This window comes from Diospyros lotus, chromosome 15 (genome assembly GCF_014633365.1).
Source record: "Diospyros lotus cultivar Yz01 chromosome 15, ASM1463336v1, whole genome shotgun sequence".
In the NCBI taxonomy this organism is placed as follows: Eukaryota; Viridiplantae; Streptophyta; class Magnoliopsida; order Ericales; family Ebenaceae; genus Diospyros; species Diospyros lotus.
The window spans coordinates 28,378,875-28,397,873 of NC_068352.1; the positions used below are offsets into that span (position 1 = coordinate 28,378,875).

Below are 18,999 nucleotides of genomic sequence, written 5' to 3' on the forward strand. Positions count from 1 at the left end.
TTTTGAGTGGATCCGAAGATTTTTTGGAGTCACCAAGAAACTCTGGGTGAGTCTTTGGCTATGCAATGCTGAGGTTCAACCATCTCAAAAACTCTTTCTAAGCTTCGAGGGACTCTTGTCCTGAAAGACTCTTTGGGGTCATCCAGACTTACTAAGATATTTATATGAGTTTCTAGATCACCCCCACAATAGAAGTCAATAGATAATTTTAGTCAATTTAATTCAATTATTTTTATTAAAGCAAAATTTTATAAACTCTTGTTCATCTCATTACTTGCTTTTTGCCGTCTCATCTCCAACGCTATAATTAAAAAAAATAAAATAACAAAGATGCTGCTCCCACTGTGCCTCGATCCCATTCTCTCTCAATTTTATGCAACCTTAATGTGTGTGATTTTTGTTATTTTTTTTAAATAAAAGGTGAAAAAACTTATTAATAAAAAAGAGGAAAGTCAACACCAAATACCATTTCCTTTAGCAGAAAGTTTGAGGTTGGAATTTAGAAAATTTTAGTAAATTTATATTTAGTAATTAATATTTTTTATTTTAATTTTTATTATTTATTAGACTAATTAACATGCAACACATCATTTAGAGTTTAAGAATTAGAGTTTAGCAATATTAATATCATTAATGTTGACCAATGCCATGTCTAATTCACCATTCTAGTCTAATTACTTTGAGTGTTTAAATAAAAAATGCATATTTATTTATTTTTATATTTATCTAAAAACTAATTTTTGTTTCGTTTATATATTATTTTGAGTGTTTTCATCCAAAATAAACTCTAAAATTAAAACACATTTATTTATTTATATTTTTATTATTGTAATGGGAAAAAATATTATAATATTTATTAACTTTAAAATGTATATATTTTTTAATAATATATTAACATTAATATTTATAATTTACTAAATAATCAAATTTATTGAACAAAATATCATTAAAAAATTATTTTCAAAATTTCAAAGAGAACTTGTTTTCTAATTTTCTGTTCTAAAAAATAGTTTTTTAAAATGACAAAGAAAAACGTATTTTCAATTTTCTAAAAACAGACTATCAAAACAAAAAATTAAAAATAAATTCAAAATTTAAAATTGAAAATTGAAAAATAAAGATAATCCAATCTAATCTATCAAATGTTTTAAAACAAAATCTACCAAATAATTTTCTAAATCATATATGCACGTATTTAATTAATTAACTAATTAGAAATACTATTTAAAAATGGGGTCTTGACACTTCATATAATAATCAGTATTAATATGTTGTATGTTTACTTTCACAAATATTAATGAATAACCCCTTATGCAATTATTCACAATAAAATGAATATACGACACAAATGCTGAGTGATGTATCACTGCTTGATGAGTGTACAAATAACATTTTTGTTAATTAATTGGTCTTATACATGGCTTCTTCTTGTAATATTGATCCGCCGCCGGACGAATTGGGTAGAAACCATCCGGGTTCCTTCTTCTATGCGCACATCCCGAGTGTCTATCATATCCTGCACCTCCATTTCCAGCTGATCATCAATGATCGCCAAGCTGTGAGAAGCCGCAGATTCAGCCATTAACTTGGGCGTTTTCTTGGAGGGAATGGGGTCGGAAATTAGATCATCAGAAGGGGGATTGTGGAGGAGCTCCCCCAGAAAAACTTCACTCCTAGATCTTTTGTGGGTCTTGGAATGACCACCTGATTGCGCTTTCCCTACTAGCCTCAGATCAAATTCGTCAGCCTTTTCTATCTTAGCAATGGCATCCTTCATCTTTTCTTGAGCTTCTCCACAATTACAGCACCTGGTGCACAGGCACTTCATCAAGAAGAACTTCCCGTCTGATTCAACTTTGCTGTATAGTATTATTTTCTCGAGCTCGTTGATGAGAATTTTCGTTCCCACTAGCCAGACGGGGAGACCGCCATCGTTGACGACTTCACTGTTGACCATACCTTGGATTAAGACGTGCAGCGCTTTCAGCCGACTAGCTACACTTTCAAGCTCCTTAATAACTTTATGATAGCAGAACAGATCATAACAGCACTTCGCCAGAAACTTAGCCAGGGGAACTATCGCACACTTGGCCAACTCCGTTAAGGGTCCTAACCAATCAGTACACATTTTCGTTCTTTTCTCCCCTCCTATCTCCCTCTCCCTCTAATTAACCAAATGAAGAAAAATCAATCACCGAAAAGAATCTATACAAAGCTAAACCTGCATCTGAGTTTTGATGGGAAAACCAGTGTCAGCCAGCTGAATAGAGAAGGGGAAAAAATAAAAGATAACAAAGTGAAGAAAAAAGAAAGAAATAGAGAAAGAAGAAGAAAACGGTATCCGAATTTGAGTTTGAAGATTTACCGACTTGCCGGCACTGCAAGCTCTTTATACATACATATATATATACACATGATCCCACGATGGAACCAGAAAACAAGTTGTTTGTTGTGTTCTTTTCCGTTGAAGATGCAACAGAGCGGAAAGACAAGAAAGAGAGAGTATTGATGACATGAGAATTCATCAGAGCCAGCCTTATATGTATAATCTCCAATCTTCATACTATATAACATAATCATAATATAATGTAAATTAAGGGACTTGAATTCAATTTAAATTGAATGGCGATTCATATTCACTCTGTTACCGTGGATACTATTTTAATTCAAAGTCATTTTTAATCACAACAATCGAGATCCATACCAATGGTCAACGTGTATATTTTTATTTAAAATCGTCTATTCAACCATTGGCATGGATCATTATTGATCATTCATATTTTTATTCCAACCACCGGCATATATTATTTTCTAATATTGTTATCGGAACGTTAATAATAAAGATATGCTGATTAAGTTGTCTAAATCATATGTGGACAATAACATCGTAGGTTGAACTGTCACATCAGGATTGAGTCAGCTTATTGTAAATTAACTTAAATTTTATACTACTTTAATACCACTTGAGATATCTCTTAAGCTAAACTCAAAATTCATATCAATGCAACTCTATTTGAGGTACCCATTGGGCTTGAAGGGAAAGAGTAGATTTATTATAATGGAAGTTTTAATCCTGAACCCTAAAACTTAATTCAATATCACTCGCAGGATTGGATTCACAACATTCAAACTTATAATTTAGGCGGTTCTGATCATATGATTATTTTATTTATTAATTTTATTTTTATTATAATTTTTTAATCTTAATAAAAATGAAAAATTAAATAAAAGCAAAAACTGAATAAAACACAACAAATAGATTCAAGTGACGACGATGTTAAGTAAACCAACTACATAAGAAAAATAATTCACAGATCACTTGCTTCAAATGAGCACATAAAAAGGTGTGTCACGCTCTACTCTTAAAAATAATTTAACTTTGATCACAAATATATATATATATATAAATGAATTATTGAAAACGTGTTTATTTTGATATTTTAAAAAATTAAAAAAAATTATAAAAAAATCCAAAATAACAAAAACTTTGATATTTTCAAATATAAGAAAAAAAATTATAAAAAAACCCAAAATAATAAAAAGTCATTTTGGCTATTTTCAACCAAAACGCGAAAAATGCTGATGCTTTTCTTTTCTCTCTCCAATCCAGGTTCGTCTATTCTCTTCCTTCTCTCTTATTTTCTTTCAAGGCTCGGTCATCGATTGCGCCCACCACTGCCATCATTACTGCGAGCTGTCGTTCGACTGCCCCTTGCATCGTGACCAACAACTTCTGTAAATCACTGATTTTGTGTCTGGACATTCAGTCGTTCGACCAACAACCTTTGTATGTTGAAACCATAGACCACGATGGCCGATGGTGGCTACCAGTGCATTTTTCAATTTTGGCCAAAAATTAAAAATTAGATCTATGAAAATCAAATAATTAAATCTGATCCATTTTTGTGCATGTTAACCTCCTTGGCTTTGCGTTTCTAATGATAGACTCTGATCATGGGAATTTCCGACTAGCTATGGTTGCGGGCGACCGCTAGTGAAGACAGTTGTAGCTGGTTTAGGCCATTTTTATTGTTCTTTTCATCTCATTTTGGTGCTTAATCAACAATCTAGTCATTATTTGTCTATTTTCACATTTTTGGTGTCTAAAGATTTCAAACACAAAATTAAATAGGAGAACATTGAACATCAAGATGTAATAAGATCTATATTAGTATACCTTTGCTTGAAACTCGAGGGTCATATTTTTCGGTGCATTATCAAATTTATTGAATAAAATGTCATTAAAAAATTATTTTTAAAAATTTAAATAGAATGAATATTTTAATTTTTTATTTTAAAAAATAATTTTTTAGAATGACAAATTAAACATGTTTTCAATTTTTTGAAAATAGACTATTAAAATAAAAAATTAAAAATAAATTTAAAACTCAAAACTAAGGGTGTTCAAAAAATTTGCTAATTACAAAAATCAACTGTACGATTTCGAAGTCATAATCATGGTCAAATTAGGAGTCACAATCTGAGTCAAATTTGAATTCTGGGTCAAGTTCCACCTTGACACGAAATTCAAATATGAAATTATCCAAAATTCTTTCTTTCAACAAAATCACAAAAAATTAATCTCTTGATAAAAAGTAACCAAAATTAAAGATATTTTAAAAGAAAGTCTCTCTTTTCAATTGAAGAAAACAGTGGGGTAAAGAAAATAAGTATTGGGGTAGATGATAATCATGATATTCAAGAGAATGATTATATAGATAACGCAAGTATTGAAGAAAATTCTGAAGCAAAGAAAGCAAGTGTGGAGGAGGAAAATCATATTGAAGAAAATGAACAAGTTAACAAAGGAAGTATTGAGCAAATTGATATTGCACAACTTTCTATAGATCCTGGGCTAAGAACTCCAATAATAGATTACAATATTAATCTTAGAGATCAAATTAGAAGAGTCTACTTGCAAAGAGATTCGTGTCAGTCTCGAATCATGCATTTTCACAAAAAAAATTAAGACGATTCATTACGGCTTGGTTCAATGAATTTAGTGATTGGTTGGAATATAGTATAAGCAAAGATACTGCATTTTGCTTATATTGTTATCTTTTTAAAACAAATAATGGGGAATAGGGAGGTGGTAATTCTTTTGTGAAAGAAGGGTTCAGTAATTTTAAAAAGAAAGATAGACTTTAAGTTCATGTTGGAGATGCCAATAGTGCACACAATCAAGCTCGAAGTAACTGTAAAGCCTTAATGAATCAAGAGCAAAATATTGAGATAGTTTTCTTCAGGCAGTCAGAACAAACACGGTGTGATTATCGAATTCGTTTGAATGCATCAATTGATTGTGTTCGACTTCTTCTACGACAAAGACTTGCCTTTCGTGGTCATGACGAGTCTGAAGATTCAAATAATCAAAGTAACTTTCTTGAACTATTGCAATTTCTAGCCAATCATAATAAGGAGATTAAGGCTGTTACTTTGAAAAATGCTCCTGAAAATCTCAAGTTAACATCACCTGATGTTCAAAAGGATATTGTACAAGCTGCTGCTATTGAAACGATTGATCTTATCATAAAAGATGTTGGTGATGCATTCTTTTCAATTCGAATTGATGAATCTCGGGATCTCTCAATAAAGGAACAAATGTATACTGTTTTGCGTTATGTGAATAAAACAGGACATGTAGTTGAACGGTTTATTGGGATTGAACATGTTTCCAGTACCAGTGCCCTATCACTTAAGGCTGCTATAGATAAATTATTTTCTAGATACGGGTTAAGTATATCTAGATTGTGGGGGCAAGGTTATGATGGGGCTAGCAACATGTAAGGTTAGTTTAATGGTCTCAAAGCACTTATTTTGAAAGAGAACCCGTGTGCTTTCTATGTTCATTGTTTTGCTCACCAACTTCAATTGGCACTTGTAGCTATAGCAAAGAAACATGTGCAAGTTACTTCGCTCTTTAATTTGGTTTCTAGAGTGGTGAATATTGTTGGAGCGTCATCGAAGCATTGTGATCTTTTGCGAGAGAAACAAGAAGCCGTAATTTTTGAAGCACTCCATAATGGTGAGATTTCAAGTGGCCGGGATCTTAATCAACAAAGTACTATTACTCGTTTTGGTATACTCGTTGGGGATCGTATTATGGTACTTTGATTAGTTTGATTTCCATGTTCTCACCTATAGTTGATGTTCTTGAAATGATTGTTGATGATGGATCTACTGAACAAAAATGTGAGGCAGATGATTTATTGGACTCAATACAATCATTTGAATTTGCTTTTAATCTACATCTCATGAGAACCATCTTAGCGATTTCAAATGAATTGTCCAAGGCATTACAAAGAAAAGATCAAGATATTGTAAATGCTATTGCTTTAGTGAAAATATGCAAACAAAGACTCCAAGTGATGAGGGACAATGAGTGGGATTTGTTTTTGAAAGTAGTGGTTTCTTTTTGTGAAAAGCATAATATTGATGTTCCCGACATGGATGGTGTTTTTATACGCCGAGGTCGTTCACGGCGTAACACTGAAGAAATGACAAATTTGCATCACTTTCGTGTGGACTTGTTCTATGCTATCATTGATATGCAACTTCAAGAATTGAATGACCGTTTTTCTGAGATTAGTACTGAGTTACTTCTTTGTATAGCATGCTTATGCCTAAATAATTCATTTTCTGCTTTTGACAAAGGAAAATTAATTCATTTTGCTGAGTATTATCCTGAAGATTTTTCAAGAGTAGAGCTCATGGCACTTGATGATCAGTTTCAAACTTATATTTTTGATATGTGCTCCAACAAAGAGTTTGAAGAATTACGGGGACTTGGTGAACTTGGACAAAAGTTGGTTGCGATGAAAAAAAATAGTGTACCCATTAGTTTATAAGCTTATGACTTTGGCATTAACTCTTCTGGTTGCGACTGCTACAGTTGAAAGGATATTTTCTGCAATGAATATCGTGAAGAATCGATTGCGTAGTAGGATTGGAGACCAATGGATGAATGATAGCTTAGTTGTGTATGTTGAAAATGATGTATTTAACAAAATTGATAATGAGGTCATTATGCGACGTTATCAAAGTATGAAAAGCCGCAAACAACAATTGTAATTTTTTTTTTTACATTTTAATGTTATCATTATTGTCTTATGTTGGAAATTATATTTTTTGTATTTAAGTTCGCCCCCACTGAATGAAAACCCTGCCTCCGCCCCTGCTTGTGACTCACCCATATTTTACCATCATTCCAGGTAAAGATAGAGCCAAGGTCGCAGGCGAGGGTGGCAGCTCGTAAGCTAGTCGGGTAGTATGGTATACAGGGCAGTACCAGCCGTTCGAGTCCTGTGGTGTCTAAAGTTTCTAGGAATGGCGAGAACTTGTTTTGTCTTTCCTTTTGTAAACCATGTAACTACGGTGGTAGCGGTTGGCCGTATATGAATGTATGTGTTTTGCGGTTTCATTTCCGTAGTGTTAGGTTTCGTTTGAGTTTGTGGTGTGGATGTTTTAGCTAGGTTCGTTTCTATGCCATTATGTGACGATCTTCTCATGGGTCTCCTATACTAGCAGGAGCTCCTGGAGACAGGCCGTTACACTGATAGTGATTCATTTATATTGGACCTCAACTGAGTTAAAATCACTTGAAGGATTCTATAATTTCACAGGATACTATGTTTGCCAAAATTTATATTTTCAAAAACTTAGAATACATGTTTAACTCCAGCAGCTTTTTATTTCCCGAGAAAAAAGAAAATGACTCCAGCAGCCTGCAGTTTGACCCATGTAGGTAGCCTGAGAACTTTGTGGAGAAAAATAATCAGAAAAGGAAATTCTCTGGTAGCAAAAATCAGATGATAAAATAGATGGTCAACTATCATTTTGAGTTTCTTTTTCTTTTTTGCAAAGAGTTTTTGGGTTACTTTTTTACTTACAAGTGATTTAACCTAGGGCCAGGAGGTAATCGTTATCTTCGTCAAAGTGTTTAATTGGTAAGTGATGTTCAAAATGTTAGGGATACTTTGAGGATTCAGCTAGGTTGATGCTTTTTCCTATTTTTGGATTGTTGCTTGTCATTTGCACCTCTCTATATTTTATTCTTTTTGTCTTTGGACCTGATCAGTGAGGCACAATTTTATACTATATTTATGATGTTATATCAGTTTTGCCATAATTTATTTGATGTTACAACTTCATCATACGCTGGGAATGACCTTAGATTGAGGTATGAAAAATTCTTGAGTTAATGTCTGCCTAAAATACGCCAAACCTGCTTTTCCAAGGGCCTGCAACTTATATCTAGAATGAGCATACAAAGTACATCTGCATGTTTGAATTTTAAGTCTTACCTTTTTTCTGTTGTGTTGGCATATCCTCATGCAGATTATGCAAAGCCGTGATCCTGAAGTGAGCGAAGACACAGAGAAGAGTTTTGCTGAGCTGAAGCTACGAGAAGTTGAAGCTTTGGAAAGTCAGCAGCGTGCTGACATGGCACTGCTTGAGGCCAAGAAGATAACATCCCAATATCAGAAAGAGGCAGACAAATGCAATTCCGGGATGGAAACTTGTGAAGAAACAAGGGAAAAGGCTGAAGCAGCTTTATCAGCACAAAGGAAACTAACTGCAATTTGGGAGATAAGGGCTCGGCAGAGAGGATGGAAAGGAGTTGCCAAAACTCTCACTCAATCCCAGGGAAATGTTCAAGTTGTGTGAAAAGCTGATGCCTCAAGTATGCTGTCTTGCGAATGGGTACACGACACATTTCTCTAATTTCCATGTCTGACCGCGAAGCGGGATGAAGTTTTTATGAATTTGATCAACAAGGTTGAACTATTTGATCCATTCTGATTAATTTTAAGTGTTGAAGTATCAATTTGTTTCTTGGCTTTCAACATGGCCATTTATCAGCAAACCATTGCCCCATCCCTAACTGTTAATTAATTGAGTTTGTGTAAGAGCTTAAGAGTAGTTTTCATGTCTGTTGCTATCATAAAATGCCAAATCAATACTGGATTATATTTAAAAGTTAAAGGAATATTGTGCTTATTGATGTAGCCCTATTTTTGGACAAAAATATAATTGCATAAGAGTACTGAATATATAAGGGCATGCCTTGACTTGATCCGATCCTAATTTATGAAACAGATTCCTGTTTACTGCATATTCATGTTTTATTGTTATAAAAGCATCATAAAATAGAAAACAGTAGCCGGGTTTATTAAATGTTTCACAGCAAAGCCATATCGAAGTATTTCACTGTTGAGAGCTTGTCACATTGAGGAAGACCAAGACCAGGGAAACAAAACCATGAGATAAAGTACCCTCTTCTTATCAACTTTTATTTTTTATATTTTTAGAAGTTTCTGATATTGCTTTCATATTTGTGAGATATTTCAATAAATAAAATAACAGCTTATGCAAAACCATTCTATCCACTGACGAGGTCTCGAGGGCTCTTCATTCCTTGAGCAAAAACGCTAACTTTAATCACTTATAAGCCCCATTTGATTTCATTGTTTTTCGTTTTTTGCACTAATTTTTTCTAACTAGAAACAGTTGTTTACTAGACTGTTTGGTCTTTGTTGTCAGTCTACTCATGATCCACAGAATTAGTTGGGCGAAACACGATAATGCCTAAGAACAAGAATATGCGAATGGTGAACTCATTCCAATTTTTAAGCTGTCCAAGACAACAATGTTTGTCAGCAAGATCTGTACAAGATTTCAACATCAGTGTTAACAGAACACAACATGAAGCTTTTGACACTGCCAGGTTCCAGGTTCTCCTGAACTAGCATGAAAATGATGGCACAGGTCTACAATACATTCATCTTGAACTATGAATGATACAGGTACACGGCAAAACCATACCAAAAAAATCAACAAAAACGCTGCATTAAACTGTTTCACTTGGAAATGTTCCTCTGTTAGGTGGAAAATGTATGCTGAGATCGTCCAAGTTGGCACAGCCATGGATTCTCAGTCCATGCTCGTTGGCTAAATGCAGAAGGCAAATAAAACACAAATGGGGCAAGATATCATTGAGTGTTGCAGCCACCCTGCAGTCTTTTGGAAAGCTAGCCAATACATTCTTGAAAGATACCATTTCTTTCTCCTCCTTGCATTAACAAAAGGTAACTTACAATTAGGTAATAACACAGAGAGAGAGAGCTATAACACAAATCACACAAGTGGAGGGGCATGAAAGGAGCAACTGGATGGCTTCCACATTATTTTCAAATGGTATCTTCTAATACCTAGAAAACAGATCATAGACTTGTCTTTTTAAATAGTTAAGTAGCAGTTAGTTCCAACTCAATAGCTGTTGAGCTTTTTAATTCAATTATTAGCATTTTGTGAACTCCAGTATCTTTTACCTTCTAATACAATGCCAAATCAAGCCTTAATCCCACTAGTCTTATCATGATTCCATTTTAGGGTTTTGTAGAAGAAATGTCCAATCAATTTTATTTGCACATCTTCAGTTTCATCTGCAAACTGCATGACGCAACATGGCTGAAAGATGGGGAGAAAGAGGGAGTCCTCTGAAAATGAAACCACAACAGTGACTTATCTAAAACAGAACAAAATAATACGAAGCAGAAAACAAAATAATTGCTCTTTGCCACGGCAGATTGAGAATGCCAACAATACTCGACATTTTTGAGGAAATGAACCATCGTTCAATAGTGACATCTGATGTTACTGAAGACTGAAGACTAGGATAAAAAGTTACCATCTCACCTGAATACTTGCTTGTTTAGATTCTTGTAAACAGTCCCAAAGAGTACCTTTCAATGCCTGGACATCAACTTGTTTAGAAGTTTTGTCATATTGTACTTCAATCTTATTTACCGGATACAAGAAGGTAGCAGCATAAGAAAATGCAAGCAATTTCAAGGCTATCCTTCATCTTTCCTTGACCCAACATGGGAAACAATACTTGAGTTCTCTTTTCTTTTGTTCTGAGTTATGGCAGCCAGAGTTGAATACAACATATGAATATTTTATCATCAATTTCCAGATATACATAAAATAGAATCTGATAAGCTAACATCAAAATCGTCAAAGGCACAAGGCACATTTAGGTGCAAAGAGTGCTTGGGGCCTAGGCACTACACACAATATGAAGTTCAAACCTTATGCACATGAGGCACACATTTATTCAAAATACTTATAAAATACATATACACCATTCTTTTCAATATTTACCTCTAATATAAAGAGGTAGATGTAAACTCATAAAATCATAAGTAACAATAAATCGTCATTTGTGCACACGCCATTACTAATAAATCACCAAATGAATAATTATAAACCATCTTGACGAGACTGAGAGACGAGTGTGTTTGAGTCCCCAAATCACTATGAACACCTCCATTATCATATTGACCATCAAATCCATTTTCATCATCCCATGATGGCAATGGTCCATAATCATCTCTTTGTTCACTCCATTCATCTGAAGGCAGCATCAGGCACAAAAAATCTACAGAATAACAATATATTAAGTATATTTTACGTATTTCTATCACATAGAAAGAAATGATTGAGGCATGGGAAGACAAACTCGTAATGGTTAATGAACAAGAAAGATGTCTTCTAGCAAGACAAAATGTTGCAATCAGAAAATGTACAATCTCAATTGTTGTCAGAATTATATGCAATAAGTCAGGTTAAAAGTAACAATCATTTTCTCAAAAGAAATTGCATCTCATGGTTACCAAAGAACACCAAAAGATATAAAAGTATCGCATATATGATGCAACCAACTACAAGAGATTTAAAAAAAAAAAAAGTATTACTACAAAGCATAAAAAGCCTTACTGGCCTTAATCTAGAGGAATTCCTAGATATGAAAGTATTTAACTATTGCAGTCTTATAGTCCATTTTCTGCTTTTCAATCAATAATAGTATTAGTACTTGACATATGTTAAACAGAAAACAAGGAGAAAAAATTTAGTTTGATTTCAAAGCCATGCAGTTACCATTTATCAAATGGAAGAGTTCTAAATATGAGGTTGATGACCAAAAATCAAAGGTATACATAAACAAATATTAGAAGCATATGATGGAGAAGAAATGTCAAATATCCCATGGACCTAATTACAACTGCAATCACAAGCCTTAATCCCACTAGGTGGACTTGGCTTACATGAATTCTACCTCTCCAACCATTCCTATCCATTGTCATATCCTCCCTAAAGTCATTATATTCTATGCCATGTTTAAGGATTTCCCATCAAGTTCTTTTTGTTCTTCCTCTATCACTTTTGGTAGGCCCCATGGTCTTATAAAGCCAACCCAAAAAAAAAAAAAAAAAAAAGATAAAGTATTTCAAGATACCTCACAGGCTACACGCCATATATTATGATGAGTAATTGGAACTCTATGATGTAAATCCTCATTTGGATCCATATGTAAAAATTCATGAGACTGCTAGTCTGAATGTCTAAATTCCTTGTTTAGATACAGTTATTTATGTGATGGTGCTAATTACCTCAGCCTCAACAGTTGGCATTACAATCCTTTCAACTTTGCAAGACTACAAGTCTACAACCTTAACTCTTTCCCACAGTTTGAAGTTGTGAGCACACAGACTGCCACAGAATCAGAATATAAAGATATAAACCTGTCATAATTCAGCTATACAGATTATAGAATACAAATCTTCTGCTTTCGGTTTAAACATTTTAGTTTCTTATAGTCATATCTACTTTCATTTTTTTTTTGGAGGGGGGGTTTGAGAGAGAGTTCTTCACATCATGTGGAACTGTTCAATATCAAAGAGTACTAGCATTATTGGAGCTCAGATTATTTACCTGACGACTTTCTTGCTTTCTTCCCAAGGCACTTCAACCATAAAAAAAAGAAAAGAAAATAATATCATAAAAAGGTTATCAAATGCCAAAAATAGTAAATCATATCTCCATTCATAATCAAAGCCACATTACCATGAGATTAGGCACAAGAAATGATTTGACAAGCTCCTCTGGCTGATAACGACAATCTTCTGGAAGTGTCGTGTTACAAGGTGGTCTATTTGCTGGCAGAAGTAGTGAATTGGGATTCTTGGGAGGAGCAAAGACATCTAGTATTGGATTGTCTAAAGCTTTTGTAAAATCAATATCAAGTTCCGCTTGTTTTTTGTTTCTAGGTTTCTTAGTTGTAATGGGTGATCCATTTTCTCTGGGAGGACCCTCTGAATCTGCAAAACATATTCAATTTTGCATAACTAGAAAACAGTTCTTGCAACTAGAGTATTGCGCAAATCAATGATATGCCTACGAGTCTGCGTACTCTCACTTTTTGTTTTTCGATACTTCCAGTGATCAGGACCTACCCAACCATTTTGATTTGAAGTCAATCCCAAACTTAAAAACAAGTACCCATCAACCTTATCAAACCTGTTATTCACATCAGGCTCATTTAAAACAGATGGTTCATTTTCCTGCAAACATCATATCAACATCAACAGATAACTTCATCATTTTGTACTTTAAACAATTAAAAAAATATTCATTGATAAAATGACAACAAAAACTGAGAAGAATGTCAATAAGATCTGATCCTCAAAAATGAAAAAGGAAAAAGGGTTACGGAATATCTCTACAAAATAAAAGGGTTGGTGCAATAACATCGAATCATATTTAATCGAATTGAAAATACACAAAATATCAACAATAGTAATAAGAAGATGAACACGAAGTAAAAACTCCCTGTTTAAATACGTTCAAAGCTCAGATTTGAAGAGTCCGTTCACCACTTTGGTAACGCCAACGAATAGGAACCACAAGTCACAACGAAACCCTCAAACCAAAAACCCAAAAAGCCCCAACATCTCTCGGCCGAACACAAACGAAACCTTCTCTCACCCAATCGATCAAAGCCACACACAGTAGGTTACCACAGAAGGTAGATCGGTTACAAAGACAGAGGGTAGAAAGCACAAAGCAACGAGAAAAGCTTCCCGAGAATGGATGATCGAAAACCCCTAAATAGGGCATGCGCATCGACAACAAATAAGCCAAAATCAACAAGAAAAGATGCGGCCTCTCAACATGGAAAGAGGTATCGGACCGAGATGGAAACGGAGCCATGGAAGATCATCCACGAAAGGAAACCACGAAGGAAGCAATCGGCCAAGCAAGGAGATACGAGAGAGAGATGAGCTAGGGTTTGGCCGAGATAGAGAAAGAGAAACACCAAGGAAATGGGCAGCACACGGGCCTTTCATATGTGGGCTAAGGAGATAATGGGCTTTTGGGCTCAGAACAGTGGGCTTCACTTGAGCAAATGGGCTAAGACCCATTTCTCCTCTAAAGTGGGAATAGGGCTTGTGGCCCGATGTCAGGGCCTGCTTCCAAATATACCCGCTAACATAGGACATCCGAAAGAGAGTTCTTTCAAAATAGAATACAGAAACAAACATAACCAAAACTTCATATAATAAACAAGCTCACTTCTAACATGAGCGTTAACCATTCTTACAACATTTCTTTAGGCTTACAAGCCATACAATTCTCAAAATAAACAAAGGGCGCCAACAACATACAAAAATAAATAGCTTCCGACACCGGCCTTCCACACAAATCCCAAAATCTTTAGGTCGGGGGAGATCTCTGTACACGACTAAAATCCACTTCAAGCCCCCACTAGACTCTCTTTTTGTTATAGATTTTCCCTTATCTGAAATGACAACAAGCAAACAAGTGAGCCACAAGGCTCAGCAAGCATAATATAGCAAAAAGAGATGATGATACAATCACTGCTTGAAGGCATGCATAAGATAGGAATCAATGGAAGACCACTACCCAACATTTAGAACAAAACGTTTAATCATACCTTCTACATCATTAATACCTCAATAATTGATATCTCTTTACTTAGCAACAAGGCACATATGCAACTCATAGAGTGATATTAGCCCAATTTGAATAATGGCATAAAAACCCATTTCTTTCCATATGTGACTCATAACACAAAAAGTCACCAACTCATGCTCATACAATTTGGTATAATAATAGAAAATACATGTGCCACATTGGCCTTCTAGGCCTCCTCATCCATGAAAAGAATGCATACATATATATCAAATCCATCAACCACCACAGTGGTAGGAGCATCACCTGCCGGGTTTATGGCCACCTCACCCATGCCAAGTGCTCATTGGGATATCCCATCTCACACTTGCGGAACTTAGTCGTAGCACAAAAATAATAATAAGAGGCGCTAAGATAATGATATCAATGCATCACACGAGATAAGGGAGTTCCACGGACGTGCCAACCAAAAGCATAGCATAACAACTTCCCAAAACATGACTGTTATGGGTAATATAGATTTAGGAAAGCCTTAAGCACTCAAAAAATAACCAAAATATATCACATTATATATCAAATTAAATCCCTCGAAATCTAGTTTATGACGCTTCAAACGGATCGCAATTCCGAGTTCTACGTCAAAAGTTATGGCCGAAAAAGTAAAGCATGCGCAGAGTAGTCAAAACCGCGACCGAGTCGACTCGGCGAAAATCCGAGTCGACTCTGCCCGAGTCGACTTGACCTCTTGGATGAGTCCACTTGGCTGAGAACGAACAAAAAGGGCCAAAAAACCACCAAAAACACTTAAAATGACCACTAAACACCCCAAAATAATCCCAAAACCATCCATGGATAATCTCCTAACCCCCAAGTTGCCATTCCATGAAATAAAGATGGGGAAAACAAACCCCAAAGAGACCAAGAACAAGACTCAATTAAGCCATCGAAAGAAACCCACATTTTTGGAAAAAAGTTGGAAACAACCAACTCAACTCAAGCTTCAAAACATCACTTGAAGATATGAACATAGCCATTTGATTAAACATAAAGATATATTTTTTGCATCAAAAGATACGAGAAGCGTAAAGTGATGCTTGCCTTTAATATGAAGAAAACCAAGAGAAAAAGAGCACTTCAAGATCTTCAACCTTTCCCACCTTAAGCTTGCTTCCACCACAACTATTGGAAGAAGAAGAGAAGAAAAAGATGAAGAAGATGATGGAGAAGAATTGCCGAAAGAACCAAGAGAAGAGATAGGAAGAAGAAGGAAAATTGCAAAAGAAGCAAGAATGTATGGACACCCTCTCGCCAGCCACCCAAAAACCCACCAAATCCTTATTTTCTTTTCTTTTTTGCCCCCTTACACCACACACACACACATCACTTTATGAAGCCCCTTATGGACTTTTAGCCTTTATTTCCATTTTCCTTATTCCGTTTTCTTTTAATCACCAATTTACACACACAATTAACACACATATATATGTGCATGCAAAAGCCCACTTATAAATGGCCCAAGCCCACTCAAGAGCACATCCATGCTAGGCTCATAAAATCTTTCAACCTATCACTTTCTTTGGGCTACAATCCCTTGGTCCAAGCCCACTACATATGTAATACCCCAAGAGCCCAGATAAGAATAGTATATATCGAGGATAAGTAAGGAAGGAAACAACGCCAGTTGGATATCTTTTAGACTGAATGTAGACAAGGAACTCCGGGCTTAAGCCTGCTTGAGCTGGGAGCAGTTCAAGGATGGGTGACCCCCTGGGAAGTTCACATAGGCTCATCAGGGTAAGTTGTTTCGGTCCTTCCTATCGCTCGATGCGGGATGTTACAACATAACCACCATTTTATGCCTTAAATAACACACATACAATAATTCATTTTCAAGCAAAATTTAAACAACAAATATCACTTTATCTTTATATAATTGCATATAACAATTAAGACTCACATGAAATGCTCTACACTAAAAAATGCAAATATCATCTAAGACCCATTAAACGGGTCGTTACACCTAACTTTTAAAATAGGCTGCTTAAAAGGTGGTGCCAAACTTGGGTTCTTCAATCTCGAGTCAAAGCCTATGAAAATTAAACCCACTCAAAAAAATCGTCACAGCCTTGGGTCTCATTAAGAAACACAAAACCAATAAAAACGTATCTGATCTCTCATTTATCCCATCCCCCCCCCCCCCAAAAAAAAAAAAAAAAAAAAAAACTGATCCTAAGAAATTAAAGCCCTTAAAAGGTCGTCACCAACCACACTTGTTTGGTCATCATGATCAAAAGCCCAGGTCCAGAGTTGTTAAAAGCATCACCATCCAACTCAATGTTACTGCCATTATCATCTTCATAAACTTGCTCAGCTGATGGCTGGCCAGAATGAAATGTATCTGGTGGCCTTCGACTGCTTTGATCAAATTGTGACAATATGCCTGAGAGTTGGAGAAATTTCAAACTTTTTGTGCATGTTAAGCACCATCTGTTCAATGTATTCTACAAAGAGAACAAAGAAAAGGTCAAAGAATAAAACCTTTGAACATATGACAAAACAAATAAGCAGAATCAGTGGATTAAAAAGCAGCATACCTTTAGCGAAAGATAGATCAATTGTGTCTAATTTTTGGTGTTGACTTTCAGAAGACATACACTTCCTTGGAACCTCAAATCAAAAAGCACCCGACAGCCACCATATACTTCAAGATTGTTCAGTAAGAGGCCCCTGGCCCCTCCTCCATCAAACCGTGCAGATGTTTGATGATAGAGAGCCTCCACTGCAAATGCAACTGAAATAAAAGAAATTCCATTATAACCTCATCATAGAACTGACTATAGTCATAGAGAAATAGAGGGACTAGTAGTCACCATCAAATTTCTTAACGTTGAAGCCTCAAATGATGATTCCAATGTGGATAAAGGTGACACCTGTGTAAATTCATTCCTTTAGCCTGAGTCTATACAAATAATATATTCACTAGTATTAATCTTTCAACCTTTCTCTCTTGCTCCTTCTTGGAATTGCTTTCCTCTTGTCCTATACTAGTGCTGGGATCCTCCACCACATCATCTGCCATGATAGCAAAACATCAAAACACCAAGAAGAAAGGACTCCCATGTATCCAATGCAGAACAAAATGCTGAATGAAATGAAATGAAATAAACCATTTGCAGATAAAGAAGACGGTGGGAAAAATAAAATGAAAAATCCCATTTGAAAATATACCAACATCCAATTAATTCATAACACCAGCCCTAACTTACTCAGGACATATAAAGCACAGTTAACGATATTGATGATCCAATTAATTCATAACACCAGGCCTAACTTACTTAGGATATGGCTACAGTGTCACTAAATCTACTGCAGAGAGTCTAAAACTCGCCAGACCTCAAAGTTTGTCGCGAAAATAGTCAATTATGATAATTTAGTTTCAAGAGCCGCTCGTTATCGAAAATACCAATGACATTAAGTGCAACCGTAAGTTGGATTCATAGGGTGGTAATACTTGGTGTGGAAAGACTGCAACCATGCCAGAGCTATTAAGTTTGTTGGGCTAAAAACATTGCCGAAAACAAGAGCTAGGTTGCCGGTGTGTCTCTGATGCAGGGTTGATAGAAACTTCACGATATTAGTTTTGTTGAGCAATTACAAAAAGGAAAAGCGTCTCGATTGATTGGGAAGAAAGAGAGAGGATGATAATGATTTTTAGATAAGAAATAATAACACTCGTTCCATTTCAAAAGTTATTGCCAAAATTTCAAAAATAGAATGTAAAGACCAACAATACTTTTACTGTTTTCATTTCAAAATTTATAATAAAACAAAAATTCTGAAAACCACGACGTTTTCAAGCAAACCATATCTTTTCCTTTTCTACCATTGAGGCCCAATTACTAGAAACCCAACCATTAATTCAATTCTCAAACCATTAATTTAATTTTTAATAAATTATGTATATCTATAATCATATTTTTTTAAATTGACCTGGGTATAGCTATATGTTTATTAAGGTTAATAGACAAAATTAACCTTAATAAATATATAAATTTACAATTATTATACAAATATATATGTAAAAAATATTTATATATATTTATAGAGATAAAATGAGAGAACACAACAAACCACCAGTTGGTGTTGCCCAAGCAAAACCCCAAGCCATGGGGTTTCTTCACCCCATCGCTGGGGTGGTGGTCATGCGGCAGCGAAGCGATT

The 18,999-nt window shown here is 35.1% G+C and overlaps 3 protein-coding genes and 1 pseudogene across 3 annotated transcripts; 2 read left to right on the top strand and 2 right to left on the bottom strand.

Annotated features, from left to right (window-relative positions):
* Positions 1–1,238: 1,238 nt before the first annotated feature.
* LOC127792362 (uncharacterized) lies at positions 1,239–2,557 on the bottom strand. The gene is made up of 2 exons (XM_052322832.1): positions 2,366–2,557; positions 1,239–2,227 (listed from the first exon to the last, which is right to left on the bottom strand). Exon 2 carries the CDS (start codon positions 2,126–2,128, stop codon positions 1,412–1,414), a length of 717 nt encoding a protein of 238 aa, XP_052178792.1. The 5' UTR covers positions 2,129–2,227; positions 2,366–2,557; the 3' UTR covers positions 1,239–1,411.
* A 2,651-nt stretch (positions 2,558–5,208) lies between these two features.
* On the top strand, positions 5,209–7,268 carry LOC127791694 (uncharacterized). The gene is made up of 5 exons (XM_052321674.1): positions 5,209–5,761; positions 5,885–6,025; positions 6,145–6,789; positions 6,893–7,020; positions 7,212–7,268. The coding sequence occupies exons 1-5, from the start codon at positions 5,209–5,211 to the stop codon at positions 7,266–7,268; spliced, it is 1,524 nt and encodes a 507-aa protein (XP_052177634.1).
* Positions 7,269–7,442: 174 nt separating this feature from the next.
* LOC127791750 (uncharacterized) lies at positions 7,443–8,875 on the top strand. The gene has a single exon (XM_052321765.1). It carries the CDS (start codon positions 8,332–8,334, stop codon positions 8,665–8,667), a length of 336 nt encoding a protein of 111 aa, XP_052177725.1. The 5' UTR covers positions 7,443–8,331; the 3' UTR covers positions 8,668–8,875.
* A 975-nt stretch (positions 8,876–9,850) lies between these two features.
* On the bottom strand, positions 9,851–17,857 carry LOC127791695 (condensin complex subunit 2-like; annotated as a pseudogene).
* Between the last annotated feature and the right edge of the window lie 1,142 nt (positions 17,858–18,999).